The sequence below is a fragment of the Heteronotia binoei genome, chromosome 1 (genome assembly GCF_032191835.1).
Source record: "Heteronotia binoei isolate CCM8104 ecotype False Entrance Well chromosome 1, APGP_CSIRO_Hbin_v1, whole genome shotgun sequence".
Taxonomy (NCBI): domain Eukaryota; kingdom Metazoa; phylum Chordata; class Lepidosauria; order Squamata; family Gekkonidae; genus Heteronotia; species Heteronotia binoei.
The window spans coordinates 149510482-149537957 of NC_083223.1; the positions used below are offsets into that span (position 1 = coordinate 149510482).

At 45.0% G+C, this 27476-nt stretch overlaps 1 protein-coding gene across 2 annotated transcripts in view; it reads left to right on the top strand.

Moving 5' to 3' along the window:
- Positions 1 to 2191: 2191 nt before the first annotated feature.
- The window catches only part of KIF25 (kinesin family member 25), a 99198-nt gene continuing 73913 nt past the window's right edge, over positions 2192 to 27476 (top strand). Inside the window, exons 1-4 of one of the 2 annotated variants that reach the window (XM_060242366.1) lie at positions 2192 to 2345; positions 7539 to 7604; positions 17515 to 17637; positions 21088 to 21226. In XM_060242366.1, coding sequence (XP_060098349.1) covers positions 2271 to 2345; positions 7539 to 7604; positions 17515 to 17637; positions 21088 to 21226 — 403 coding nt within the window. In that variant the 5' untranslated portion in view covers positions 2192 to 2270. The remainder of the gene's footprint in view (positions 2346 to 7538; positions 7605 to 17514; positions 17638 to 21087; positions 21227 to 27476) is intronic. The other variant, XM_060242374.1, reaches the window with a different exon arrangement.

The following is a 27476-nucleotide window of genomic DNA, read 5'->3' on the forward strand; positions in this document are numbered from 1 at the left end:
AATATAGCAGAAATGTACTCCCAGATTTAGGAGAATAAAGTCTGTTTACTAAATTATCACTTTAACTTTTTTCTCACCGCTTATTTGGCCAGGCCAATTCCTTTAAAGAAGGTGTGTAGAGATGATAGATTTAAAAAACAAAACACTTCATACACATGATGCCTTCTCCAAACTTGTTTCTTTTTTAATTACCTAAAGTAAAGCTTAGTAAATTAGAATGTGGCTGCTATCTACTTGCTTTTTGCAGAGAGCAGGTGAATGAATTGCCTTGTTCCTCCTCAGGAGTTCCTGTCACTTGTCATGAGCAGCCAGCTTTAATGGCAGTAGGATAGGCTCAGCTCTCCTAATTCCAACTGTTTCTTGTCCAACTCCCCAACTCAATTTAGAAATCTATGGCAGGATGGAGTAAGCAGAAAGCTGAGCAATCCATACAAAGAATGGAGAAGAATTCTTGTGCCTGCATACACACACCATTCTCATGATTCATTCATTGCACTCTGCTGTTCACAGGAGATCAAGGGCTCATGGTGAAAATGAGAAAACCCAGTTTACAATGCTGAATTTGTGCAGAGCTCTCTAGTGGATTGTGCAAGTGACAATCAAACTACACGTTATGATTTGTAATGTATAGTGTCTGGATTCCCTTGATGTTACCAGGGGAGCTTATTTCCTAAGCACAAAGGCCACTGATTTGAATTGGGACTATGATGCAGGACGCTTCAGCTTCATGCACTGTTTTCCTGACCTAAAAGAGTCCAGGGGGCATTATTTGTCCTGTTGAAGGCTTTACATGTAAGCCATTAGTATTTTTACCTTCAAGTATCTGTGCTGAATGGGCAGGTTTAGAGAAGGATAATTTGAACTAGGAGGGTGTTTCCTCATGCCTGTTATTTCCCAGCCTTCTATCCCTCATTCAAGGATAGCTTAAGCAGTTAAAGGCTGGACTAGACAGCTCATGTATGTCAGCTAACCTACCACCACCTCTCCAGTTTTCAAATGGCACTCAGTTTCACTCAGCATTTGATGCATAATGAGCACATTTAATCCTTTGGCTGTGCCTGTCTGCTTTTTAAAAACAATTTCACTATATTACTGGTAGGCACTCAGTTATGAGCCTGCTATTAGAGAAAGTGGTACTGATTAGGGTTGTGATGAATGAAGTCACTTGCTGAACTGTGAACATTGCCAGCCTCTCCAGTGGCCATGCAACCAGGCTACAGATTTCCTAGGTAGAGGCTTCCTGCCTGGGGCAGGAAATGCAGAAAACAAGCAGTTGTTGATCTTGTATTCTTGACTATTTGCAAGGTGGCACCTTCAGGAAGCCTGATCTGATTGTCAGAACCAGGATAGGAGAGGCTGTGTTAGGGTTGCCCTTGGCTACCAGTGGGAGATGCTAGGGTTGGTTTGCCAGATCAAGGTTGGGAAACTCCTGGAGATTTGGGGATGGAGCCTGGGGAGGTCAGGGACCTCAGTGAGGTACAATGGCAAGGAGTCTACCCTCCAAAGCATTAATTTTCTTCAGGGGAGTTGATCTCTGTAGTCTGAAGATGAGCTGTAATTCCAGGGAATCCCCAGGTCCTACCTGGAGAATGGCATCCCTAGGCCTGCCCTGCAGATACATTTAATTCAGTAACCATCTAAGGCCGTGCAGGGCTTTGTAGATGAGGTCAGTACCTTGAATTTAATAACTGATAATTAATGGACTGACTACAGAATGGGTGTAATAATACAACAGTCATGAGAAGATGATGGCTTCCTTATTTCTTAGGAAAATCAATTACTTGCACCCTGGCTGGACATACACCCAAGTGTCTTGTGTGAATTCTGGAATCATTTTTAGTCATTTTACCACAATAAAGTAAAAATGCAAATAGGAAGAATGTGACGGTGTCCCTTTGTGTTCAAGAGAGATACAGGAATGGAGTGGGGGAAGAACAACCTCAGGAAAAGTCGCTTGCTGTAAGGGAAGCGAAGGATTCACTCGGTGATGCTGAGCAAGGGAGAAGGGGAAAGCAGCTGAATCCTAATCCAGGAAGAAGCCCCTGTTGCCACCTCCTCCTTAATACACTGTTTCCAAATGCAGCCAATCGTTGTCTCCTGGTGTCAAAGAGCTAGGGGGGAACCATAGCAACCGCGGGAAAGCTTCGCTCTTGCCCATGATTGGGTGATTCAAACGGCTTTTCTAGGCATTGAGTCTAGGAGGGTGGGTGAGAGCAGCAGCAGCTGCTAGCCGGCCTTGGCGAGCTTTGCCAGGGTTTCCAAGGGTGAGGATGCGGCCCCGCAGTGGAATCAGCCCGAGTTTTGTGTCCGAGCAACGGATTCGACAGCTGGAACAGAAACTGCGAGTGAGTCCCGTCCAGTTAAGACATCTCTGTGGTCCTTTGGGATAAAACAGTGGGATATATTTTAGTAATAAATATCTGGACCGGGTTTATGTAAGGGTTGCCAATCCCCGGGGAGGGGGCAGGGAATCCTCCGGTTTGGAGGCCCTCCCCCGCTTCAGGGTCATCAGAAAGCGGGGAGGGGGGTGTGTGTGTGGAATGTCTGCTAGGAACTCTGTTATTCCCTATGGAGATTTATTCCCATAGAAAATAATGGAGAATTAATCCGCAGATATCTTGGGCTCTGAGGGGGCTGTTGTTTGCGGTAGATGCACCAAATTTTCAATATAGCGTCCAGTGCCTCCCCCCAAAATACCCCCCCTAAGTTTCAAAAAGATTGGACCAGGGGATCGAATTCTATGAGCCCCAAAAGAAGGTGCACCTATCCATTATTTTCTATGGAAGGAAGGCATTTAAAAGGTGTGTGGTCCCTTTCAATGTGATGGCCAGAACTCCCTTTGGAGTTCAATTATGCTTGTCACACCCTTGCTCCTGGGTCCACCCCCAGTGTCTCCTGGCTCCACCCCAAAGTCCCCTGATATTTCTTGAATTGGACTTGGCAACCCTAGTTTATGTCAAGTGTTAAAGGAACTAAAGGGGTTGTGATTTATCCCGTGGGGGTGGAAGGCGGATGACTTGTTCTTTACTCTTTTGTGAGCTTGCGTCCGGATAAACAGTTCTAATGATTTCGCTTTTATAAAATGCGTAATACAATCTTCTAAAAAGGGTTCTCAGGCTGAAGGAATCTTCTAGGGTTCTTGGGTTGAAGTTGTAGCATGTGTCAAACCCACAGTAAATTTCCCTGTTGACTCAGTTGCTTAAATGGACGAGTTAGATGTGATAAAGTGGTATGAAATGCCTTATTTAAACAGCGAAATGTTTCTTTTACAAATATGATGCCTAAGTGTTGGAAGCCTTAAGAGAAATGAAAAGAGAGAAAAGGGAAAAAAAGAATAACATTTCATAAATCCCTGGACCAAAGAAGGCTAGGTTGTGTTTGACACAGGCTAGGGCCTTCTTGGTGGCAGCCCCAAAACTGTGGAATATTCTCCCGGAGGCCATAAGGGCCCTGCGGGATCTTTCTACTTTCCGCAGGGCCTGTAAGACTGAATTGTTCCAACAGGCCTTTGATATCTAGCCGGGAGAGAACTGCCACCCCACATCATTATAGAGTTACTATGTTATCACCAGCAGAAAAGAACTCGCTTATATTGCAGTGGTATAGCACCACAAAATGGCTTTAAATTGCAACTTTGTTTTATTAGTTTTAACTTGTAGATATGAATGTTGTTAGCCGCCCTGAGTCCGCTTGCGGAGAGGGCGGTATAGAAATTTAAAGTAAATAAAATAAAAATTAAAAATAACTTAAAGTTACTGTGATTTTAAATATATATGTTTATTAAAAGTGTTCTGACAACACTTCATCTAAAGCACTATAGACCTTTTGGGGCTCATTAAAAAAAAAAAAAAAAGGTAAAGGTAGTCTACCCCTGTGCATACACCAGTCGTTTCTGACTGGGGTGACGGCCCATGCCTTACATTATCTCTGTATAACAGGATGGAATTAAAAGAAATGAAAGCCAAGCTACACATTATAGCATACTGTTCTCATGGCAGGTGATTCAGTTCAATGTGTCTAGAAAGGCTCTTAGAGCTAGAGAGAACTCTATACACCTGTAAAGGAGAGACTTCATATCAAACACTGTTTGCAGAATAGTTTATTATTGAAGTGGGGGAAGCATTGATTATTTGGATTTCTTGATCCTTCTGTTTTTATCTATAGTGGCTTTTTCTCTAGCTGGCCTCATGGAGGACAAGTGAATTTTGTGAATTTCCTGCATTGTGCAGGGGATTGGACTGGAGGTCCCTTCCAACTCTATGATTCTAGGTGAGGTGCCAGAAGATTGGAGGTGGGCAAATGTTGTCCCCATCTTCAAGAAAGGGGAAAAGGAGGATCTCGGTAACTACTGGCCTGTCAGCTTGATGTCTATTCCTGGAAAAGTTTTAGAACAAATCATCAGTCAGTCCTTGAGGATTTAGAAAAGATGGCTGTGATTAGTAAGGATCAGCATGGATTTCTCAAGTGCTCTCTCTCTCATGGACCTTGGTGGTTCAGGGAAATGCTGTAGACATAGTTTATCTTGATTTCAGTAAGGCTTTTGATAAGGTTCCACATCATAGTCGCCCTGAGCCCGTTTGGGGAGGGCGGGATACAAGTGCAATAAATAAATATTCTTGTTGACAAAATGGTACGATGTTGTTTATATCCCACTACTGTTAGGTGGATCTGTAACTGGTTGACAGAGACAGGATACAGAATGATCTTGACAGGTTGGAAAAGGTAAAGGTAGTCCCCTGTGCAAACATCAGTCATTTCCGACTCTGGGGTAATGTCGCATCACAACATTTTCATGGCAGACTTTTTACTGGGTGGTTTGTCATTATTGCCTTCCTCAGTCACCTACATTTTACCCCCAGCAAGCTAGGTACTCATTTTACCAGCATTGGAAGGATGGAAGGCTGAGTCAACCCTGAGCCGGCTACCTGAACACAGCTTCTGCCGGGATTGAACTCAGGTCATGAGCAGAGCTTGGACTGCAGTACTGCCTGCAGCTTACCACTTTGACAGGCTACAAAACTAGGCTAAAACAAATAAAATGAATTTTTATGGGGATAAATGCGAAGTTCTGCATTTAGGTAGGAAAAATCCAATGCATAATTATAGGATGAAGGAGACTTGTCTTGGCAGTAGTATGTGTGAAAAAGATTTAGGGGTCTTAGTGGACCATACTCTAAACATGAGTCAGCAGTGTGATGCGGTAGCTAAAAAGGCAAATGCAGTTTTGGGCTGTATCAACAGAAGTATAGTGTCCACATGAAGTGATGGTATCGTTTTACTCTGCTCTGATTAGACCTTACCTAGAATATTGTGTTCAGTTTTGGGCACCACAATTTAAAAAGTATATAGAGAAACTGGAACTTGTCCAGAGGAGGGCAACAAAGATGACCCTGGAGGTCCCTTCGAACTCTGTAATTCTATTCGGAGAGAAAGTTGCAGGAAAAAACCTGCAACTTGGGTAATGTCACATGTCGTTTCGTTCTTAGGGATGGATCAGCTAGTTTTTTTGCTCCATCTCAGCCAATTTCTCCCCTAATTACAGCCCTTGTTCCACGTGGCTTTTTTTAAAAATGCAAGTCCTATGACATAGCTTTTTTTGCTGGAACTTTAAAATTACCCACATTACTCTTGAATAAAATAAATAAATCAGAATCACAACAATACAGAAAACACTAGCATATATAAGGGGAAAAAAGGAAAGGTCCCCCGTGCAAGCATCAGTCATGTCCGACTCTGGGGTAATGTTGCTTTCACAATGTTTTCACGGCAGACTTTTTATGGAGTGGTTTGCCATTGCCTTCCCCAGTCATCTACACTTTCCCCCCAGCAAGCTGGGTACTCATTTTACCGACCTCGGAAGGATGGAAGGCTGAGTCAACCTCAAGCCAGCTACCTGAAAACCCAGCTTCCGCTGGGGATCGAACTCAGGTCATGAGCAGAGTTTAGGACTGCAGTACTGCAGCTTTAACACTCTGCACCACGGGGCTTTTTAGCATATATAAAGGAGATTATAAATAAAAAGCATATATGTTATCTCTGCTATCTAGCCTGCATTTAAACATAAAATGCAATTTCTAAATACTTACCAAGTTTCTTCAGAAAAGATAAGATGGTCTCACTGCAACTCAGATTTGAGAGATTCAGTTTAGAAGATTCCATCCAGTTTGATACAGTGGTTAAATCTGTGGACTCTAATCTGGGAGGACTGGGTTTGATTCACCATTCATGCACTTGCTGAAGGATGGGTCAGTCACAGTTCTTGAAAGAACTGCTTTCTTAGCAGTTCTCAAAAGAGCTCTCTCATCCCCACCAACCTCACAGGGTGTTTGTTGTAGAGAGAGAAAGGGAAGGAGATCGTAAGCTGCTCTGAGACTCCAAGTGAAGGGTGGAGTATAAACCCAATGTTGTCAGTGTTCTTCTCCTCCTACTTCTTCTTGGCACAATTGTGTGAGCCTCACATGACTTACTTAACTCATCTCACTCATTCATTTGATTTATATCCTGCCCTCCCCGCAGGATATTCTCTAAAGGCATAATATTAGGCACCTCTGACCATTCTGAAGAATAATTGTTGCATACTTTGTTCCATCTGTTCTCTGAGTTATTCTGGACATAAAGCCACTGATTTATAAATTATTTTCCCCAAGGCTGTATATAGAGCTTTGGGGATATATGCTGTTGGGGAGAGAAGTGAAAGCACTTCATTTGCATATTGGGAGGAGTGTATGTAGGAGTGACTAGAAGAAAAGACAACTGGGTAGTGGGAGGAGCAGAGGCCTAGTCGTTTGGGCTCTCCAAGGACTGAAGTGCTGAGGCCTCAGCTGAAGAGATTTTTGTCTGGTGTGGGCCCTCTGTTTTTTGGAACTGACTGTTTTTCTGGAGGAGGTTAGCCCCCAGACCACCTGCCTAAGAACTGAAGCTGACTTCTTCTGTTGGATGGTGAGGAGAGAGGCCCTGAGGGCTTTCCTTCCCACTGGAGGCCTGCTGCTTCTGAGGGACTGCGACTGGACCAGTTTCATCAAGAAGGCAGCACATCTGGGACACAGAATGCTGGATCTCTGGTTGGGAAGGGGAAGTACTTTGGGGGTGGGGAGCACGATACCCTGTGTACAAAACTGTGTATAAAACTGTGTTTACTCTTATAATAAATAGTTACTTTGCTTAAGTCAAGGTTTGTGAGTGGGAGGGGGGATTTAAGAAAGGAGGTCTTAAGCCTTGCACTTGTCCTTACTTCCAGTTCCTGGGTTACATTTGGTTTTGCTGGAACAGTGAAAAAAATTATGTTTGCAAATTTACACAAGAACCTAACTGCAAACTCTTAGACCTACTAAGTAGATCCAGGTGGGCAGCCATGTTAGTCTGAAGCAGTTGAACAAAGCTGGAGTCCAGTAAAAGAAAGTTTTATTTAGAATGTACGTTTTCATATGCATGCATACTTCACCAGTGAAATGGGCTACAGTGAGCAGTGACCTACTGTGACAAAGCTTCCTAAACAGTGATCTGAAGTAAAAATCTTGCCTTCTCATTTTACTTCCTAGGCTAAAGAAGAAAGAATCATAGTGTTAGAAACAGAAAATGCCCTTCTGCATCTCAAGCTTGCAGAGGTAATGATGGCCACAATGCATCCTTATCTTTGAAAACAGGAAAAACTGTCTCTGTTCTATTGCCCTGTTTCTATTCCCATTCTAGCCTTTAATTTAGATTCTTTCTTGAGCCCGAACTGTACTTTGATCAAGAAATCCTGCTTCTACTTATAGTGTTCCCTTTCTGGATCAAGAAATTAATCTGCATTGTCTGTGCTCTCACCAAAGGAGAGTTTTGGTAGTAAAATATGTACCTTGTTTGTTGCTTCTGATGTTTCTGTGGGAAGTCTGTTCACTGCACATAAAAGGTGGGGATTACAATCTGTCAGCATATCATAGTCGGGATAGAGATATGTCTTCTCATCTGCCTTGTAAATTTTTTATGCTATCTAGTATGTACCTTTACTACTTGCACACAACTGTTCTTTAAAAATAGATCTGAGAGCATCTCTCAATGTACCCTCCCTGAATGATCAATGAACTTTCCCTAGCTGTTTTCACTGATAGCATGGATATGGGTCTAATTTATAGATGGTCACCCTTATTATTCCATGGACATCCTCTTGTAGTTTTAGATGATACTGAACTAAAGAAATCAGTTAAAACAGTCTCCAACACCTTGAGGGTTTTTTTCATATATACTTATATTTTTAAGAAACCTGGTTGAAAAAAAGTCAAAGCAAGGGTTTGAAAAAAGTGCAATTTTCATTATCTTTTTTTGGTTTGCTATTGCCTGCCCTGGTATTCCTTGGTGGTTTCCCATTCTTAGATTCCAAGATCTTATATGATTGGACTAGCCTGGACTATCCAGGTCAGGGCTTTCATGACAGAGGCCACAAACCCTCTTTTTTTGTTTTTGGGGCTGTGTCTTTGGGAGGACCTGCAGCCACTATACAAGCAGAAAGATCAAGGGTGTTATGCTATTTGACTGACATGCATGCCTGTTGAAAAGAGCAGCAGAATGACAAAGCAAGATCACTAAGTGATGAAGATTCTTCTTTTTAGCAGTTGGTCTGCAGATGCAGTGTGGAACTCCCTTCCTCATCTGTGGAATCATAACTCTGACTCCTCCCTTTTTCTGGCATATGATTCTGAAGTCAGATGACTTATGTCAGGTGCTTGCAGCTCACTAGGTCATATGCTGCTGTCTGAGCATTAAAGATCTGTCTTGGGTCTGGAAAAGTCAAAGACTGATGTCTTCATGCAAGTAGCTTAGCATGTACCATAACTTCCTTCTGGTTGTATTTCATACAGCAGCTTATACAGTTGTTTGCAGGAACAACTGGGGCAGTTTATTGGTAAATGGAATTTCATGTCAGTAGGACATCTAGCAGTGTCATAGGTGATCTGTGTTACAAATTTTACAGGTAGGTTCCTGCCTCTATCATGAGAGATGATTTGCTTATGTGATTAACGCACGTACTAGGAAACACATTGCAGGAAGCTGGGACCCAGAATGGCTCTCAGCAGCAATTTCTCAGAGTTCACACAGCTCAATAGATGCTTTGCTCATATTTCATTTGAGTTGTGATTTGTGAAGTGGCCCATTTATTTTATTATATTTGTATCCTGCCCTCCCCTGATGGGCTCAGGGCGGCTAACAGCAGTTAAAACAACATAATATTAATAATAAAATCACAATAAAATGTAACTGCATTAGTTATCTCAATCGTTTCATTTTGCTGATAACTAAAATTTAAAAGCTGCATGATGGGTTGAAAAATCTTAAACATGGCCACATGTGCTGCCTGCTTCTTTGCGTCGTAATTAATTCCATAATTTTTGGACCAATGGTGGAAAATAATAGGTGGACCTTACTGAGGATATTTTATATCATCTAAGCAGAGTTGCTAGAGATTTGGAGAACTTGGAGCAGTTGGAGCTTGGGGCAGCATTAAGAGTAGACTGCAGGGATTAGTAGTAATAGCAACCGTCAGCCAAAGTCTTCTAATCTAGGCTGAGACTTTAAATGCTGTGTGACCTCATGCAAGTTGCTTGTCCCATGTGCAGTCTTGGTTAACTGTTTCAGTATGAAAATAAGGATCGATTGGGGGGGGGGGGGTGCGGAATAAAGCTTGACTGAAATCCAGATTGTGCCTTTCGAGCTTGACTTTCAGTTGAACTCATAGAAATACTGAGTTCAGAAGAGTATAATTTCTTCAGTGCTTTGAAAGGTCTCACCTTGGATCTCTTTAGAAACTAGGGTCAACTTTTATTTATTTAATTCATGTCTACTTTGCCTTACTTCCCAGTGGGGGACTCAAGGCAGTTTACATCATACTCCTCTCTTCCATGTTATCCTCACAACAACCCTATGAGGTAGGTCACTCAGCGAGCTTCCATGACATGTGGGTCTCCCAGCTACTAGTCCAACACTACACCATGCTGCATCTTTAATCACAGGTGTGCTGAACTGAGAGACTTTCTGACACAGGCTGCTAGTTGCTCAGTGGGAAATAAGCACAGAGCCCCATAGAGGGAGACTCTACAGTGCAAACTGTTTGAAAGGGAAATGGCTGATGTTTTCAAAATAGACTGGGGAGCATGTGAAGAAACTAGCTATGTTTTGTGTGAAAAGCAATGTTATGAATACAAGGACTGCAATTACTGGGTCATTCCAGGTGTTTATGCAGCTGAGTACTATACCTCCTTTAGGATATTTGATTGACCTAGATCATAAGCGGGGGAAGATGCGGATAGTGAGTCCATTTCTAGCCCTCAGTAATCAGAGATATACTGCCTCTGAATGTGAAAGCTGCATTTACCTTTCATGGCTGATAGCTACTAATAAAAGGAACACTTCACCTTTTATTTTTCTAAATGTCTATATATGTGGATTAGTGATTCTCACTGTAAGAACAAAAGGGAAGAGAAGGAATAGGAGAGTTGTGAAAGGAGGCTCAGCAGCAAATTTGAGTTTGCCTCTGTATAATGTATAAATTAACCATAAATACAGTCTGATGCTAAAAAACAATGTATATTTATTTTAAATGTTCTCAGTGTTAATGCGAGTTTCCTGCATTTTATGCTGGAGATGGGGGGAAATAGTACATAGTTACTTTGAGAATAGATTCTGAAAAATACAGTGCGTTCTGAAGTGGATCCCAGGATGGTTAAAGTGGGTCATTACCCGCCCACCCTTTGTAAGAAGTGGTATTTTATATTGAAGAAGAAGAAGATGATATTGGATTTATATCCCGCCCTCCACTCCGAAGAGTCTCAGAGCGGCTCACAATCTCCTTTACCTTCCTCCCCCACAACAGACACCCTGTGAGGTGGGTGGGGCTGGAGAGGGCTCTCACAGCAGCTGCCCTTTCAAGGACAACCTCTGCCAGGGCTATGGCTGACCCAAGGCCATGCTAGCAGGTGCAAGTGGAGGAGTGGGGAATCAAACCCGGTTCTCCCAGATAGTCTGCGCACTTAACCACTACACTGCACTTAACCACTACACCAAACCTTCTGCCAGAAGTAGTAATGATTCATACTTTAAAGAGTGAGGGGTAAAAGCCTTCTATATTAGTCTGAAACATCTCCTGCTGTTCTCCTTTTTCTGGGATGGCAGCCTTTCTCTGTATAAACATTTCTATGCTGTCCTTCCAGTGGCAGACATGATTCTGCCCAATGGTGAATAGTAGGGAATGCAGGGTCAGAAGTCAGATTCAGGTGGGCAACTGTGTTGGTCTGAAGCAGCAGAACAATGTTTGAATCCAGTGATCAACAAAGGTGCCACTGGACTCAAAAGTTTGTTCCACCAACAGAAGTGCAAGTTTATAATTAGCCATATAGAAAGAGAATTTTAGAAGTGGATTGCTAAAAGCATCAAGACGAATAATAAGAATTTCTTTAAACAGATCTAGAACAGGAAACCATACAGAGAAGTAGCTGGGCTTTTAGAATAAAAGGGATTGCTAAAGGAAGATGAAGAGATGGCAAAGGTCAATTAATTATTTGCATCTCTGTGCTTACTGTGGAAAGTCTGGGGCATGTACTGAGGCCACAGCTACTGGTTTCAGGAAGAGAGTCTGAAGAACTGAGTCAAATTGACAAGAAATGAAGTACATCATTATTCTTCTGGTATAGGCTGGCCTTGGAGAGAGCTTTCTAGCATCTAAAAACGGAAAAAGCACTCCTCCCCCTCAGTGCATAAACTGATGCTTTCCTGCTGAAACCATTGCATTGTATTCATTGATGACAGATCCATCACTGTCAGGGGCCCTATACAATCAGCCAGGTATTTCACTTTAGGTTGGGTCTTTTGGGGTCCAGTCTATTGTTTTTAATGTTTTCCATGTTATCTTAAATTAATTTTTAATTCTTAATGTTTTATTTATTGTATCTTATTGTTTTCATACTTGTAAACTGTAGCTTCGGCTACAGACAGTATAAAGTTGCAAATAATAGTAATAATAATAGCCATGGTAACTAAAGGGAACCTCAACATTCAGAGGCAGTAAATTTGTGGATCTCAGTGCCAGGAGGCAACATCAGAGGAAGGTCTTGACCTCTATGCTCTGTTGTTGGCCTCCAGAAAAACTGGTTGGCCATTATGTGAGACAGGATGCTGAACTAGATGAAGCACTGGTCTGATACAGCCGAGCTCTTCTTATGTTCCCGTCACCCATGTTCTGTCCTTGCAGTAATCCTAAGAGGTAGTAGAGAGAGTGGCTGATGATCATAAGTTTCATGTATGAGCTGGGATTTGCACCTGGGTCTCCCTAGACCATTGTTTTAACCATTACACTATACTGACTCACATCTTTGGTTTTATATGCTTTGGCATCAGTGGAGGAGGCCATTTCAAGGGAAGGCACTTAATACAGATTGCCACAAATCAAAGAAATAATCAGAGGATCCTCACAGGTCTGAGAGGATCCTCACAGGTCTGAAGATCCCAACAGTTGTATGATTGTAACAATATTATGTAATGTGCAAGGATGCACACATGCTAATGAAAGAACACCAGAAAAACAACGTGTATATTGTACAGGAGAAGCGTGTCCTTCCTTCCTTCCTTCCTTCCTTCCTTCCTTCCTTCCTTCCTTCCTTCCTTCCTTCCTTCCTTCCTTCCTTCCTTCCTTCCTTCCTTCCTTCCTTCCTTCCTTCCTTCCTTCCTTCCTTCCTTCCTTCCTTCCTTCCTTCCTTCCTCTCTAATGAGGATCCAAAACAACTTACAACATTTTCCTCTCTATTTTATCGTCACAGCAACCCTGTGAGATAGATTAGGCTGAGAATATGTGTCTGGCCCAAGTTCGCCCACCAAGCTTTCATGGCAGAGGGAGGATTGGCTTTTCTAGATCATATTCCAACATTCTATCCATTGCATCATGCCAGTTCTTATTGTGCAATCTTGTGCAGAACTACTGTTGACAATGGATTTAAACTGGAGTTCCACAGTTAGTTAACTTCAGTAGTTGCACAACTAACCAGCCTTTTTTTGTTACCCTAATGCAACTATAGCTGCATCCATATGGGGGTCCGAAAACAAGAATTCTCCACAGCAGGTAGCAGGTGAGGCAGGAACAGCATCCACATGCACCCATCCTGTTCCCATACCACTCGTTGCTATTCCCTGTGCTGCTCTCCTCACTACTTTTGCAAAGCACAGGCCATGATGGCAGTATTACAGGTACCCTTCCCAGATCTCCCAGATTCTTCTTCCCAGAAGAAATGCTTTTCCTATTGAACCATGCTGTGAACAATACAATTCAGCTCAGAAGTGAGGGGAATGGTGTGTGTGCAGCAAGGAGCTGCCCTCTGCCGTTTTGAAAGCCAAGCTTAAACCCCAACCACTCGCTGCAATGACGACAGAGGGAATGTCTACACTGACACTGCCTTGCAGCTGTTCTATGAATTCCCATTTCAGCCTAATTAAAACAGGCTTATTTTAAATCTGGTTTAAAGGTGAAAGCCCCAGGAACACCACAAGTCATGTTTAGAATGAGGATGTCTTCATGTGGATATTCCCCAGTGTCTTCCTGCTTTCCATGAAAGGAAGACTCCCCATGTAAAAGGGAATTCTACATAGAGAATCTGAGAGACCAGACCAGTGTGGTCATTCTAAATCTTTCAGTGCTATCACATTTGCATCCTACTCTTCCTTCCAGGAGGTCAGATCAGCCAATATGGTGCTCCACTCCGGTAGTTGATCCTGACATTAATCCTGTGAATAGGTTGTGCTGTGAAAGACAGCAAATGGAGACTGTCACCCAGTGATTTCAGTGACAGTCTCCTGGTTCCTAGTCTGATACTGTGGTCATTATATGACACTGTCTACAAGAAAGATATGAGGCTGCTGTTTATTGAAAGTTTTTAATACTGTTTTTGTTGCTTCATGCAACAAACTCTGCTTAGAATAGGTAAGTTAAAAACTTTTATGTTAGCCTCTTGCCTCTATCCCATCTTCCAATAGAGAGGGCATCCTCCTGTACTGCTGCCTCTGCAACCCGGTGTTTGGAAGCGAAGTAGCACTGAAACCAAAGCTTGTGAATTCAGATTTTGTAACAAACCACTATTCATACAAACAGTGGCTAATAAACCAGCTACAAACCCTAATCTGAAATTTTGGTTTGTTATCAACCTGTAATCCCCAGTTTGTAGGGCTGTCTGCATTTAGACTTCGTATCTATTTAGGGGGTGGATTCTTCAGAAATAGTCATGATGTTGGAATGCAGCCCTGTTTTGAAAGCTAACACAATATTGAGGAAAATCACCAAAATAAACAATACTTTAAACAAACAAGTTATCTTAATTAGATTTATATGAACACCTCACACTATAAATAACACCAAGTACAGTTTTTAAAAAGTCCTTGAAAAATAGCTTCCGTAGTTCTGTGGTATACTGGAACGAACTGTCTCTTTAAACTGAAATGTTTTTAGACAATGTCGTGCACGTAATAAAGGGAAAAGAAATTTCCAGTGTTCTTCTGGTGATCACTGAAGATTCCAAACCAGTAGAAATAGACAGCAATTCCACAGGAAAAAAATCATAGGAGAGGATGAGAGAACTTGCACGGCATCGTCTAAAAACATTTCCGTTTAAAGAGACAGTTAGTTCCAGGGGGGGCCAACGGTAGCTCTCCAGATGTTTACTGCCTACAACTCCCATCAGCCCCAGCCATTGGCCATGCTGGCTGGGGCTGATGGGAGTTGTAGGCCAAAAACATCTAGAGAGCTACCGTTGGCCACCCCTGAAGTATATCACAGGACTATGGAAGCTATTTGTCATGGCCTTTTTAAAAACTGTACTTGGTGTATTATTTATAGTACAAGAAGGAGTTCATATAAATCTTATTAAGATAACTTGTTTATCGTTTAAAGTATTGTTTAAAGTATTTTCCGGTGATTTTTTTCAGTATTGTGTTATCTGCACACCAAAACTGATTGTGTGATATATCTATTTTGAAAGCTGGCTCATTTTCATATTAAGCTTGTGATACGGTGCCACGTTTTTTCTGTTCCACAGAAGCCATCAGATTTTAGAAATAAATAGAACTGTTGCTGAACTACATTAATTTTAGAATTGAGGATCTATAGAAATCCCTAACATTATTGTCATATTAATTCACAAGTGTGATCAAGAATTGCCAGTGGTTTTTTCATGGGAAAATGTTATGAAGAGATTAATCTGAGACATATTCTATTAACTTACCCGCTGCCTTTCTAATAAATGACCATGTGGCCATCTCACATTCTTCTGCTTCAGGGGATTTTGATGAAACTGAATTTCAGCTGTCACTTTATTTATTTATTTTATGACTTATATCCCGCCCTTCCCAACAAGTGGCTCAGGGCGGCTCACAACACAAGAATCTGACATAAATACATTTTAAGCATAAAAACATTTAAATTTTAAACATTAAACCATTTAAAACATTTAGAACATTGGGGATAGCAGACATCTAATGTAACTACGCTCAGTATCTTGTATCAGCTAGTCATAGGCCAGCCAGAAGAGGGTTGTCTTACAGGCCCTGCGGAACTGGGCGAGGTCCCGCAGGGCCCTCACCTCTTCCCGCAGCTGGTTCCACCAGGAGGGGGCCGTAATAGAAAAGGCCCGGTCCCTTGTAGATTTTAAGCGGGCTTCCTTTGGCCCAGGGATAACCAGGAGATTTTGAGTTCCTGATCTCAGTACTCTCTGGGGAACATGTGGGGAGAGACGGTCCTTCAGGTAGGCAGGTCCTAGGCCATATAGGGCTTTAAAGGTAATAACCAGCACCTTGTACCGGACTCGGTAAGCTATCGGCAGCCAGTGCAGATCCTGGAGTCCCGGCCGGATGTGCTCCCTTCTTGGGAGCCCTAGCAACAGCCGGGCCGCGGCATTCTGCACCAGCTGCAGCTTTCGGGTTCCGCACAAAGGCAGCCCCATGTAGAGAGCATTACAGTAGTCCAACCTCGAGGTGACCGTGGCATGGATCACTGTTGCTAGATCGTCGCGTTCCAGGAAGGGGGCCAACTGCCTTGCCCGCCTAAGATGAAAGAATGCGGACTTGGCAGTGGCTGCTATCTGAGCCTCCATCGTTAAGGAGGACTCCAATAGTACCCCCAGGCTCTTGACCTTGATCGCTGCTATCAGCGGCGCACCCTCAAAAGCTGGTAGGGGGATTTCCCTCCCTGGGCCCCGACGACCCAAGCAAAGGACCTCTGTCTTCGCCGGATTTAGCTTCAGCCCGCTCAGCCTGAGCCACCCAGCCACTTCCTGTAATGCCTGGTCTAGATTTTCTGGGGCGGAGACTGGTCGGCTGTCCATAAGTAGATAGAGCTGCGTGTCATCAGCTTACTGGTGGCAACCCAGCCCATACCTTCGAGCAATCTGGGCAAGGGGACGCATATAGATGTTAAATAACATAGGGGAGAGAACCGCCCCCTGAGGCACTCCGCAATCAAGCGTTCGCCTTTGGGATAGCTCACCTCCAGTTGCGACCCTTTGTCCCCGACCTTCGAGGAAAGAGGAAAGCCACTGTAAAGCCAACCCCTGAATCCCCGCGTCGGCGAGGCGGCAGGTCAGTAACCGATGGTCGACCGTGTCGAATGCAGCCGACAGGTCCAACAGCATCAGCACCGCCGAGCCGCCCCGATCCAGATGCCATTGGAGGTCATCCACCAGGGCGACCAGCACCGTCTCTGTCCCATGACCCGGGCGAAAGCCGGACTGGAGTGGGTCGAGGACGGAAGCATCCTCCAGGAAAGTCTGTAACTGCATCGCCACTGCCCTCTCGATAAGCTTGCCCAAGAAGGGCAAGTTTGAGACCGGCCGGTAGTGCGCCAATTAGGCCAGGTCTAAAGCTGGTTTTTTCAAGAGGGGGCGGACCACTGCCTCTTTGAGCGGCGTTGGAAAATGCCCTTCCATCAGGGATCTATTTATGATATCCCGTATAGGAAATCTAAGCTCCTTCCCACTTGCACTACATTTGCTTGGCTTGGCTTACAGATAAGAAACTGGGTGTGAGGAACTGCAGTGTCCATATGTAAAAACTACCAGAAAGAGAAATGGTTAAAATTTTAATATGAAGAATTAAAATAGGTTGTACGACTAAGCCTTGTTCTAGAACTAATGTCTTGATCTTAGGGCAAGTCTTTAAATTATAAATTCTGCCTCTACAATAGTGACTCATTCAGAACCACTCAGCAGTTCCCACTCTGGATCACACTATTTGGATTGACTGCAGATTCTAATGTCTCATTGATTTTTGAAGAAAAATATTGTAAATGTGGTTGGGTCATACTAAATGGGAAAGTAGCAAATTCATACTTGTAAGTTCTTTTCTGAGCAGTTGCCCCCTCATAATTTTACTGCTTTCAATTGTACTGTTATAACAATTTCAGTTTTATAACATCTCTGAATTCACATTTTATATCTATGATTTATAGAAATCTTTGATTATAAAGCCATATTTTTCTTATTTATCAGTTTCTTTTATTTTTTTAAATAGAGTCAAAGCATGTTTGGGAAAAGCTCAACTAAAGAATTGCTGAAAAGTTATGAAAAATGTAAACTGTGCTGTTTGCATGGAAGTGTCAGGTCAACTGTAATCCAACTTTATGGAACAATACAGGTAAAGAGACCTACCAGAAATTAAAAGATGGTTATTATTTAACATAAGTGTGACAATATTGAGGAGAGAAAGATGGGAAAATATGTCTCCTTGGCTTAAGATGAAAGATGATCCACAGACCACTCACAGAATAGAGCTTGAAAAATACCTTGGTGACAGTATAATATCTACATATTCATGCAGCATCAGCCTAGTTATTGTTGGCATGTGTGCCCTCTTGACACAGTGTCTGAGAATCCTGCTGCAAAATATTTATGTGAAAAGTTAAAATATTAGTAGGATGGATCATCCATGTTTTTTCAATGTCTCAAGTGTGCTTTCAGCATAGAGGAGATATTTTTGCCAAGTACCCTCTTACTACAGAGTCTGTTTGGTGTTGTGGTTAAATGTGTGGACTCTAATCTGGGAGAACCAGGTTGGATTCCCCACTCTTCCACATAAAGCCAGCTAGGTTAGCCACAATTCTTGCAGAACTGTTCTCTCAAAAGCAGTTCTCTGAGAGCTCTCTCAGCCCCACCTACCTCACAAGGAGTCTGTTGTGGGGAGGGGGAGGGGAAGGAGATTGTAAACCACTCTGGGTGAAGGGTAAAGGGGAAGGAGATTGTAAACCACTCTGGGTATAAATCCAGTCTCCTCTTCTTCATCCTCCACATCATGGCCTGCCCTGTTCCCTCCAGGAGTAGAAAGATGCTGTGGTGGTGGAGATGGGGATTTCTCTTCTGTAAGTGTGCTCCATTCAAGGATCCAACTAGTTTCACATCCTTTAGGGTACTTTCTGGGGAGGGGAAAGTACAGCGGTGGGAACAGGCGCTTATATAAGGGAAGGAAGCCGAGATGCCAGAATGCCTGACCTCCTAGCCTGTGTCCCATCTCAAAAGTTGCAAGCAGTGGGGCCAAGTTGAAACATCCGCCTCCAACATTGATGTTGTGCAATGCCAGGTCTATTAATACTAAGACCTCTGTCTTGCGGGATTTCCTGCTAGAGCAGAATATGGACCTGGCTTACATGACTGAGACCTGGGTGCGAGATGGGGAGGCAGTTGCTCTCTCCCAAGTAGCTCCTCCTGGGTTCTCTGTCCTTCACCAATCATGGACTAGCGGACACGGAGGAGGAGTAGCGATATTCATCCAGGAGGCTTACTCCTTCTGGGCACTCCCGGCTCCAAGGATCACCGGTGTGGAATGTACCACTTTGGTGGTTGAGGTGTGAGAGAGTTCGGCTATTTGGCTGGTGTACCACCCGCCCTCTGCACCGACCAATGCCCCGCTGGCCCTTGTGGAGGCTATAGCAGGCTGGGCATTGGAGCACCCAAGACTTTTGGTCCTGGGTGACTTCAATGACCATGCCGATGACGTGAGCTCCACATTGGCGTCGGACCTGGTGTCATCCATGGCGGTGCTGAAACTCTCTCAATATGTAACAACTCCCACTCATCAGGCTGGACACATTCTGGATTTGATCTTTGCGGCGGGAATGACAGTGGACTGTATTACTGCCAAAGCAGTGGCATAGTCGGACCACTACACCCTGAAGGCCCATTTGAATATCCTGCTCCAGCCCTGTTTGGGCGGTGAGTGTATTTTAGCTCGCCCTCAGAGCCAAATGGACCCTATGCAATTCCAGATGACTCTTCAGATCCTTGGACCCCAGCAATTCTCTAGATGAGGTAGTGGATACCTGGCATAACAGGCTCGCCACAGCCATCAATGAGATCGCTCCCAGGCACCCTTGGCACCCCTGTACAATGCTGGCACCCTGGTATATGCCGGGACTACGGCAGATGAAACAGGCTCAGATGGCTAGAGAGGCAGCGGCAGTGAGCCTGCGACAAAGTGAGAAGAACAACTTATAGGTCATATATGAGAACCTATGAGGTGGCAGCCAAGGCCGCTAAGAAAATATATCTTTCGGCCATGATTGCGTCTGTGAACTTGCTATGGCAGTGCAGCTTCAGAGTTTTCTGGATGATGCTTCCCTGCTTAACCCACATCAATCCAGTTTTCGTCTAGGTCACAGGATGGAGACGATTCTGGTTGCCCTCACAGATGACCTCCAGAGGCACCTGGACAGAGGTGGCTTGGTAATGCTGATGCTACTAGACCTGTCGGCAGTGTTTGACATGGTCGAACATCAGCTACTGACCTGTCGCCTCGCTGACGCTGGGATCCAGAGGTTGGCTTTGAAGTGGCTTTCCTCCTTTCTCCAGGGTCAGGGTCAGGGAGACTCTGTGAGTTAGTGAGTTAATGTGAGCTAGCTCATAGTTTTTTAGCCTCTGGCTGACACTTTTTGTCTGAGCTCAGGAAAAATGGCCCCAGAGCAAACGAATTTATGCAGTAGCTCACAACTTTAATGCCAGTGGCTCATGAAGTAGAATTTTTGCTCACAAGACTCCACAGCTTAGAGGGAACATCTCAGACATCCATGTGCTTGCCTCTCTCAGTCTCTTGTGCTCTGTGCCTCTGGGAGCAGAGCGCCCCTGTGGGGTAGCAGTGAGGTTGATGGGTGAGGCCCCCTTCCGTACTGACAGGTGGCTTGTGATGGGGGATTGTCTTTTTGAGGGGGGATGTCTAGCAGAGGAGGAACATTGCTTCTCTGACCTTCCCCTCTCTGCCCCTTGGACACTTAGTTCTGCCTCCTTGACTCATGGCTTCCATTGGTTCTGCCTGCCCTGTCTATCATGCTACTCCCACCTCCCAGCAATTCTGGAATTGGAATGTGGAGGTGGAATCACCATGGACGCCATGGCAGTAGCAGATGGCAACTCTGTTTTTCCCTTTTGACCACTGCAAAACTACTGCTTTAGGGGGGTAACTGGTGGCACCACAGCTGCATGGCGGCCAGCTGCTGCAGTGCTGGTGCGACTCAGGATTGCCCTACCCATTTCTATTGACTTCAACTCCTTAAATCCAGTATTAAAACAGCGTGCCATCAACAGGAAGATAATCCTGTGCTGGATTTTAAAAGACAATAGTAAATTCCAGAATTTTTAAATTACAACTTCTTCAGCAAGACTGCAGCAATGCTTTTTTCAGAAAAGTTCAGTTCCATTATTTTTTTGTAACAATAAACAAAGCCAGTCAAAGGACCGGTAGGCAATGTTGGCTTTAGTAATACAAGATAATATAGTCTAATAAACAGTCACAGAAGAATCATTACTGTATTCTTCATTAAGCTCATCTTTAGACATTTCTGTTATTTCTCTAAAATCAAAATTCTTCAGGAGCCTTTTAAAATAATCACTGACATTGTATTGTCATATATTAATACATAAATCTGCTCCACATTTTAATGTTCTCTTTTAAAAAAAAAATAATTTATCTTCATATCTGTCAGTGAATGTGGCTCAACTCTACACCTGCTTCAGAAATAAATCAAATATAAATTTCATTCACTGCTGTTTCTTCCATCTGTAATATTAAGCCTCTGGGGGTTTTTTCCTTCTTACACAGAGATTGAAGCAAGACATGAAGAATCTCCGTTTATCTGCTCTTGCATTCTTGAAAGATGTGCAGCATCAAAGCAAGAACTCTTTCTACCAGATTTTGGCAGCTGTCCAAAGACTACAGATTCATAATGAGGCTATGGAAAGTAAGAGATGAGCAGAGCCTATCAGGCTGGTATTTAGTGCCTTTTGCTACATGAGCTTTTACAACAAGCAGTGCTGGATTAAACCCTGTGGAGGCCCCTAGGCTGCCAAAATCTCGGGGCCCCCTTGCCAGTTATCTCAGAGACAGAGCAACTGCCGCACTGCAGACTGCTGGAAACTTCTCAAAAGCCCCTTTGACAAAGCTGTGGGGGAGAGGCAGAGAGAGGCACACGTGATGAGGACGCCAGTCTCACCAGGCAAATCAGGGAAAGAGGGGCTCAGTTGCTGGCTGCACGCAGGTCCGGGGCTAGGGGTGCCTGGGCCCCTAGGCGGAATCCCCGACCTCCGTCCCTGCTATGTTTTTATTTTCACGCATGCCCCAATGACATCATAATGATGTCACTGCCCTCCCCCTCCCCAGTCACCTGCCCACTGCCATTTACTTCCCCTTGCCTGCCACCGTCCCCGCCTACCCCCTGCACCGGCTTGGCAAAGTCCCGGGGGGGGAACGTGTGGCAGTGATGTCATTATTGTCATTGGCATGTACCACCCCTGAACTTTGCCAAGCCGGCACAGAGGGTGGGTGGGACTGCAGTGGCAGTGGGCAGGGGACGGTAGCGGGCGAGGGGAAATAAATGGTGGTGGGCGGGCAGGCGGGTGGCCGCAGAGAGGAGAGGGGAGGGTGGCAGCCGCTCTCCCCGGGATCTTCCCACCTCCCAAGAGCGTGAGAGAGAGAGCTGGGGCCTGGCTGCTGGTGCTGGAAGAAGCAGCCAAGCCTCCACAGCCCCCCCACCCAAAATTTTATGTCCTGGGCCCTCCCACCGAAACATTTCTGGCTACGGGGGTGTTCTGCCACCTTCCTTCTCTCGGCTGCCTGGCCAAGCGGGGGTGGGGGGGCTGCTGGTCAAGAGGGAGCATTTTTTGAAGGGAGGGGATTCTGATTCTTGGCCGAAGAAGGGCTCTGTTGACATGGGTCATGAGGCAGTCGAGCCCCAGGGATTTTTGTTTTTTGGGGGGTGTCTCTCCATGTGCCCCCGCCAAGCTGTTCCAGAGGACTGTGTCTACTCTGGCTGAGTCGTGATCAAGACCGTATCGGGCAGGATGCAAAGGAGGGGTGGGGTGTTGTGTGTGCTGTTTCTGGACTTGCGCCTTTACGACAAAATCCTCTGCACTCCCTGCAAGCAGAAATCTAGCACCTGAAGGAGCCAGGCTGGAACCCTGTCCCGCCCCCCCCCCCCCAATAGTGGGAACTTTCTGTTGGCTGGGAGGCTTCCAGGCAGGGGAGTTTTCAGAAACCAGGCTTCTGGTGGGATGGGAGGTTTAGCACATATTGGGTGGCTCTTGAAGCTCCCACAGCCCTGCCAGCTGGCTTGGAAAAGACTTTTGCCTCTTTAAACTGTTTCTCCGAGCCAAATCTGCCACCAGCTTGAAAAATGCATATAAAGTTAAAGTTGTTTTCTTTCTGCATCTCCCCCATCTCTATTTGCCTCGCTCCCTCCTTCTCTTCCTTCTTTGTGGCTCTCAAACACCTGCTGTTTATTCTGTGTGGCTCTTATTAAGCAAATTTGGCCCCTCCTGGTTTAGCAGGTTATTTGGGTTTAGCAGCCAAGTGGTGAAGGCACATGACACAAGCAAACCTCTCTGGGCTGTGGGCCAGAAAACACAGCCTCTTTCTCCTCTCAAAGCTACTGTGATTCCTTTATTGGAAAGAAAGAAGGAGCTCCATGCTAGATGGGAGCGAGTAGAGAGAGGTTTGGCCTCCCGATCCGGGTTTGGCCGGGACTTTCCTGGAGTCTTAAAGGTGCTACTCGACTCGTGCTTTTTCCTAGAGTTGGGATGCCAGCAGCTCCTTTGAGCCAATGTCAGGCTCCAAGAGGGGCTGAGTCATCAGTTGCCGGGTGGAGGGGCTGCTGCTTCTGGACTTCTGGCTGTCTTCTCTGGACCTCATGTGTCCCTTCTGCAGGCGGGTGTGTGTGTGTGTGTGTGGGGAGGAGAGAGATGCTCCCGAGAATCAACCCTGGAAGGAATCTTCTTCAGGTCCAGCAGAGGCCCCTCCGCTCCTCTGGAACTCCCGGCCACTGAATCCACCCCCCCCCCAAGTGAGGTCCCAGAGCCTCACCGACCCCCTACCACCAACGGAGCTGCCCAGTTGGAAGGAAGCTGTGCTTGGAGGGGAACTCCATGGGGGGGAGAAAGGAGGGGTCTTGTATTGGGGAAGTAGGGTTTCCAGGTCCCCCCTAGACACCGGTGGGAAATGGGGGTGGGTTAGCTTGGCCAGATCCAGGTTGGGAAATTCCTGGAGATTTGGGGAGGACAGTGTCCTCAGATGGAAACAGTGCCACAGAAACCACCCCCCCCCCAAGCAGCCATTTTCTCCAGGGGGGAGCAGATCCTCTGTAGTCTGGAGAGGAGCTGGGATTCCTGCGGATCCCATGGCCCCACCTGGAGGCTGGGGAGCAGGGAGCTCTGAAATCGACTTCCTGAGCCTGCACATCATGGAACCCCTATCCTTTGCATTTCAACACTTAATTTCCATTAAAATGTTCAGAATCCGGGTTTGGGGAGTGAAAGGCCCCAGAGCAGGGGCAGTGGGGCAAAAAATCTGCTCCCCTCTTTAGCTGTAGGGCCCCCTCCCAGTCCAATCAAGCTGGCCTCCAGCAGGAGAGGGGGAAAGGCCCAGAGCTTAAGGGGGAGGGGGAAGCTGCTGATTTCCTTGCAGGCCCCTCAGATGGAGAAAGGATCCCAGACTTGCACCAGGAGCAGGAGGCCCCCTTGAAAAAGAGCAGATGTGGAAGAAGCAGCCCCCAATTTCCTTCTGTCCACCTGTGGGGTTTTCTTCCCCCCCACCACAAGTATGGACACTGTTTTTCAAATTAGCCTTTTGGATCACGCTGCCCACCACTCAACCAGAGCCCAGACAGAGTTTTGCAAGGGCTTCCCTTTCCTCCCCGCCTGACTAGGCCGAAAGTGCCTTGCAAGCCCTGCGAGCACAGAAGCAGTTTTCTTGCTGCAGACATGGGTTTCCCTGGGGCAGGGCGGGCAGACGAAGAGGGAAGCGGCCGGGGACGAGGCGGGGCAGGCAGACAAAGAAGGAAATTTTATTTCATTCAATTTATATCCCACCCTACCCCACTGAAGCGGGCTCAGGGCGGGGAGGGGTCAGGCGAAGAGGGAAGTGGATGAACAGGGAAGCAACAATGAGGGAAACAACGGGGGAGGGAGGGGGAGGGTGAAGGGGGAAGCGATGGGGAGGAGGCCAGGCAGGCAAGCTGAGGGGAACGAGTGGGTGGAGGAAGAGGCCAACTCGCCGCAGGGGGGAAACTGGGGTGAGGGAAAAGCTGGCCTTGGGCTCCTAAAGGAATGGGGGCCCATAGGCAAGTGCCTCCTTTGCCTAATTGTTAATCCGGCCCTGACAATAAGACTTCTCCTGCCAAGATCCAGCATGAGGATCCTGACAACCTTATCCTGGTGCCAAGAATGCTACCTCTGCCAGGCCCTTTGTGATGGAAATGTCATAATACTGCTGTGGTGGAGACCAAGGCTCTGGCACATATAGACCAGGCTAGCCCAATCTTGTCAGATCTCAGAAACTAAGCAGGGTTAGTCCTGGTCAGTCTATGGATGGGAGACCCCCAAGGAATACCAGGATTCCTATGCAGAGGCAGGCAATGGCAAACCACCTCTGAACATGTCTTGCCTAACACCCTACAGCTGTGACTTAACAGCAAAAAAGAGAGAGAGAGAAGTGGGAAGCTGACTTTATCATTTTTTTGTTCTCTCTTCCTGCCATGGCACCTTTTGCCCAACAGAATTGCAGGGAACAAGGCAAAAATAAAGAGGAACAGAGTTTTTTGCTGACTCTGGGCCCCCAAAACGGCTGTACCATATAAGAATATTAGCACATGTTTGTTCAATCAATTCCATTTGAGCCAGCACTGTGTTCTTAACAGTAGTCAGGCAGATGCATTTGGAAATTCATACCTTTTGCAGTATATCCCATATAATCTATGACTGATACTTTGCTGGAGTGCCAATCAAATGGCAGAAAGTTGGGGGGGGGGAGTGTAGTTTTTTAAAGGAAATTCAGCTGCAGATCCTCTTCCAGTCACCACCTTGCTTCATATTTGTTTATATGAAAATATTGAAAGCCTGTTATCTAGGGCCTCTACTGTGACCCAAGGACTCTTGTGTAAGGGCAAAATGTAGACTTTTAAAAAACCCTTTTACTCTGCTTCCTAATGAACAGTTGCTCATACTGAGAGCTGAAGGTAACAAACTTTAATGCACATAGACTAGATTTGTCATAATAACTTCAACAGGAATTTCTAGATATAGTAAATTATCAGATGATTCATCCCATTCAAGACAGCTCACTGTCTCTCTGGTACATTTTATCTCCTTTCTCTAGGGATGTCAGAGCAATGGCTCAAACCCCATGGTAAGGATTCATGCACACAAGAGAAAGGTGATTTTTGCCCATTTCCTCCCTGAGATAGCTGCTCCCTTCAACTGCGTCACACTGCTCTATCCCCTCAGAGCAGAATTTCAAGGGACATTTCAGGCTATTTCCTCCCTTCAACTGTGTCATGCTGCTTTATCCCCTCAGAGCAGAATTTCAAGGGTCATTTTAGGCTGCAGCAGGAGGGGAGGCTGTACTTCTGTGCCAAGAATTACGATCCAACCCATTGTAAATGGTTTTCCCTTCCTGATTTTGTCTTGTGAGGTAGGTTCATCTGAAAATGTAGAATTAGCCCAAGACTGCACAGCAAGCTTTATGGTAGTATAGGGTGCTCTGTGCTGGCAAAGAGCATCTTATGAATGGGATTAAATTGAAATTTGAAGTCAGGTTTTTCGAAGAGCTGTATATAAATGACTGACTTTAATGCATCTAGTACAGGACAAACAAAATTAATACTGAGAATCTTTAGATTGTTCTCTAGCTTCTATTTCTGTCTGATTCTACCAGCTCTATGAAATCCCCCCTTCCGGTACCTCTAGTTTATGCTGAAAAAAGTAGATCTGGTCAAGTTTTGATTTGAATCTAATTATAATACATTTGATAGTAATCCCTGTTCACAAGGTTAATTATTTCCAGAATTTTCCATATACATTTTAAAATTTTCCACAATCAAAATTAATTCATACTTTTTCATGAGAGAGAAAGGGCGTTTTCGCACTTACCTTAAGCCGGAGCGACGTCCCTCTTCACCGCGCAGCAAAAGCCGCGGGACTTTGCAGCTCTTCCAGGTGCTCCGCAGCAATTAGTGCGAAAACCGTGCACACGCTGCACGGTGAAGAGGGACGTCGCTCCGGCTTAAGGTAAGTGCGAAAACGCCCAAAGAAATAAGAAAGAAGTTTGGCATCAATCTTAGCTTCCATTTAGAAGACAGAGCATGAAGAGAATTCATCTGTGCTGGTACAGTGAAAAGCACTGATTGGCAGAGGGTTACAAAGGTCTTTGTCCCACAGAAGTCAGTAAGAAAGTGTAATGCCAAAGTAGCCCAGAATATAGGAGTTCAAGATACCACTCATTCAACACCACAATCTCATCTACGCTTATATATAATGCTGGCTTTTCTTTTTAAACTGACAGAGATAATCTTTGAATCCCTTCACAGATGTAGTGAAATTTCAGTTTACAGAGGTGTTCAGAAAAGGAGGTTGATAGACCTCGCCTAAGTCGCAAAGAAAACCCTTGGTGTTTATAGATAATGAAGTGAAAATTAAAGGGTGGAGTGGAAAAAGGCTGAAGTTTACCATGTGTTATAGAAACTGATGATGGCTTTTTCAACATTATTATATGATAGTCTGGCCGCATACAACATAGGCAGTCTTTGTTTTTAAAGTGGGTGGATCTGAGTGTTGTGGGATTACTAGTTTGAAATTCCCATCTCAATGCTTCAAAACTCTTGGGGTTGTTGGATGAGAAGGACCAGACACGGTCTCTTCGTCTCAGCCTCCAGAGGGGGAGGTTGTTCAGAATTCTCATGAGGTTGGTTTTTTTTTGGGGGGGGGGGGGTTGAGGTAACAGTTCCTTAGTTTCTTTCTTTATTCCTCTTTTTTCACAGCCACACCATAAGCCACTTCACCTTATAAAAGTATCTGGGAGCAGCATGGTTGCATGCAATACCAAGTTCAAATTTATAATTCTTGTTTAACCTTATTTAAAGAGGTGTAATGCTTCCTAACATCCTCTGCTATCTTCTTTCTCATCCCACATATTCTCTCTTATTAAAAAGAAAGCTTAGGTAA